The sequence below is a fragment of the Osmerus mordax genome, chromosome 10 (assembly GCF_038355195.1).
Source record: "Osmerus mordax isolate fOsmMor3 chromosome 10, fOsmMor3.pri, whole genome shotgun sequence".
NCBI classification, from domain to species: Eukaryota; Metazoa; Chordata; class Actinopteri; order Osmeriformes; family Osmeridae; genus Osmerus; species Osmerus mordax.
Genome location: NC_090059.1, coordinates 17,023,987 through 17,026,940, shown reverse-complemented (window position 1 = coordinate 17,026,940; position 2,954 = coordinate 17,023,987). Strand labels below are relative to the sequence as shown.

Genomic DNA, 2,954 nt, shown 5'->3' with positions numbered 1-2,954 from the left:
TTTTTCGCCATAACATTTTTTAATTTAAGCAACCTGAATTTCTGAACCTTGCATTTTTGGATCCGATTTTTTTAAACATTGAAATACATTACTATTTAAATTTTAAAGAGGTGAATTCAAAACCAACAAAATCTGCTTTCTATATTAAATATGCTGAAACCTCCACTGATGGTGAAGAATAAAACGAGGGAAAGGGGAGAACGTGTGAGAGAGAGAGAGAGAGAGAGAGAGAGAGAGAGAGAGAGAGAGAGAGAGAGAGAGAGAGAGAGAGAGAGAGAGAGAGAGAGAGATGGAGGGGGTCAAAACTCAAATCGTTAGCCGATTCTTTCAGATAGGCGCAGACTACAGCATCATGTCTCAGCAAACAAGGTGGGATCGGAGTGTTTCGTCGCCTCTGATATAACTAAATTAAACAAATGCGAATACAGGTTATATTTAATTGGGTAGTGATGACCGCCAAAACCTCCAGTCTGCAGAAGGGAGTAGATTGCAAGTTTGGTTCAGACTGCATCTTCAGAGTGGCAGCATCTGAAAATGAAAGTGCTGGCGCGTAATATTCAAGTATTTCTTAATAGTAAAAAATAGGTAATTTTTCCAAATACGAACATGAATACGTCTTCACTGAACCACTCTTCGACGACGTGGAAACCCGAGTCTGTTATCATTTCTCTGGCTTTTTCGCTTATTTTTTTGGTCGGCACCGTTGGAAACTGCCTGGTCCTTGCAGTTCTGCTACGTAACGGACACATGAAGACAACTAACTTATTTATCCTGAACCTCGGAGTGGCAGACTTGTGTTTCATTGTTTTCTGCGTTCCTTTTCAAGCCACAATCTACACCTTAGACGAGTGGGTCTTTGGTTCTTTCGTGTGCAAGTTGGTACACTTCATAATTTTCCTGACCATGTACGCAAGCATCTTTACGCTGGTGGCGGTGTCACTTGACAGGTGCGTGTCATTGTACTAGATACTAGAAGTTGTGAATTTGAAAAGGCTTATTGCTCTAGCGTAAAAAAAACAACCAAAACAACCATATTTATGTGTTTAAGGAAGTCGATTTACCTAGGTTAAAATAATAGATAAGATCATGTACAACAAGTGATTTTCTGTGTCAACACAAGACTTCTTACTGCTCCTCTGTATGACAGGTACCTAGCCATCCGCTACCCTCTCCGCTCCAGAGAGATGAGGACGCCTAGGAACGCCCTCACATCCATCTGCCTGGTGTGGGGCATGTCCCTGGTCTTCTCCTCCCCTTACCTCAGTTACTACCAGCTGATTGACCTGGATGGTAGCCTGCTCTGCATCCCCGCATGGGAGGCCCGAAAACGCAGGGCGATGGACGTCTGCACCTTCGTGTTTGGCTACCTCCTCCCCGTCCTGGTGCTCAGCCTGACCTACGCCCGGACCATCCGTTACCTGTGGACCACCGTGGACCCCATGAAGGACATGTCGGAGATCAGGCGGGCCAAGCGCAAGGTCACCAAGATGATCATCATCGTGGCAGTGCTCTTCTGCCTCTGCTGGCTGCCCCATCACCTGGTCCTCCTCTGCATGTGGTCCGGACGCTTCCCCCTCAACCACGTCACCTACATCCTCCGCATCCTCTCCCACCTGGTGGCCTACGCCAACTCCTGCCTCAACCCCATCGTCTACGCCCTTGTGTCCAAACACTTCCGCAAAGGCTTCCGGAAGGTGTTTGGGTGCGCCTTCAGGAAGAGCGTGGTCAACAAGGTGCATGTGGTTCAGGTGGTTCATACGGTCAGCAGTGTGGAGGGCGGGTCCAGTGAAACATCCAATCAGAGCCAGCCTCAGAGCGGGCCTGCGGAAGACAAGCGTGGGCTGAAGACGGGCCTGCAGATGGACCGCGGCAGCAGGCAGGATCCTCAGAGCAGTGGCAGTGAGAACATGACTGGCAGTGAGAACATGACTGGCAGTTTGATCCCCAGTGGGCAGAGAAAGACCGTGGTGGTACCACACGAAAACCAGTTAGTAGCAGAAAATACCACTTCCAAAAAAGGCAATGTGTAAATTTCATACGAGGGGCCAAGGGTTGGTTTTGTGTCATTTCCTGGCTTCGAAATAATGACTTGATAGGAAGAGGCTGAACGTGTTGGCGTGTCGCAAGATCATCCACTTGTCACAGTCGTCGTTCTCGTGTGAGGTCAGTGAGCTTGATCCATGCAGCCTTGTCAAGGTGAATGAAACCTGGAGCTCAATCTCTAATATTTAAACGTTGGTTTACCTTGTGGTTCACCTCACACATGCTGCACACTGATTCAACTATTCTGTTCACAATAAATTCACGGACGGCTTGTTTTCTTCTAATAACTGGAACTTACACTTTCAAACTGTGTAGAGAAAATAGACAGATTCTGTCGTTCAATAAACATTCCTACGAAGTTGCTTATGAAGTAAAACTGTGAGCAAAATGTCAGAAGGATGGAACATCATCATGGTTCATTTCTCTCGATTGGAAGTATCTTGAAACAATTATGGCAATTTTGTGGGAGGAGAACTGTCAACTGTCCAGTTCTACTGGAGGCCTGTGTCAACAGCAAAGAAACAGCTGTAGCCATTACTGGTCTATAAAATAAGTTTAAACACAAGCCATTATGTAACTTGCATCTACCAAGTCATGTACAGGTCAAAAATAAATACAAAATTACAAACAAAAAGAAGTAAACTCTCATGGATGTTGCTAGTCTAATCTAGCCGCTGCTTCGTGTTGTTGGCAATGATGTGCAGCATGATTTTGTACAGTCAGTGGAAAAAAGCAAGTGTTGCTGGCTCATTTAATGTGACGTGTGGACTGTGCTGCTTTCGACAGTGTTAATCTGACAGCCTTCAAGACTTGGGTGACTCAAACAGACGCAGAATGAACGTAGTACCCTATCCTTTCATTCTGCCACCTGAAGAAGAAAAAACATGTTAAGATTGTGAAACTAGTTATTT

The 2,954-nt window shown here is 45.6% G+C and overlaps 1 protein-coding gene across 1 annotated transcript; it reads left to right on the top strand.

Annotated features, from left to right (window-relative positions):
* The first annotated feature begins 606 nt into the window (after positions 1–606).
* LOC136950047 (galanin receptor 2a) lies at positions 607–2,030 on the top strand. The gene is made up of 2 exons (XM_067244133.1): positions 607–947; positions 1,148–2,030. The coding sequence occupies exons 1-2, from the start codon at positions 607–609 to the stop codon at positions 2,028–2,030; spliced, it is 1,224 nt and encodes a 407-aa protein (XP_067100234.1).
* Positions 2,031–2,954: the final 924 nt, after the last annotated feature.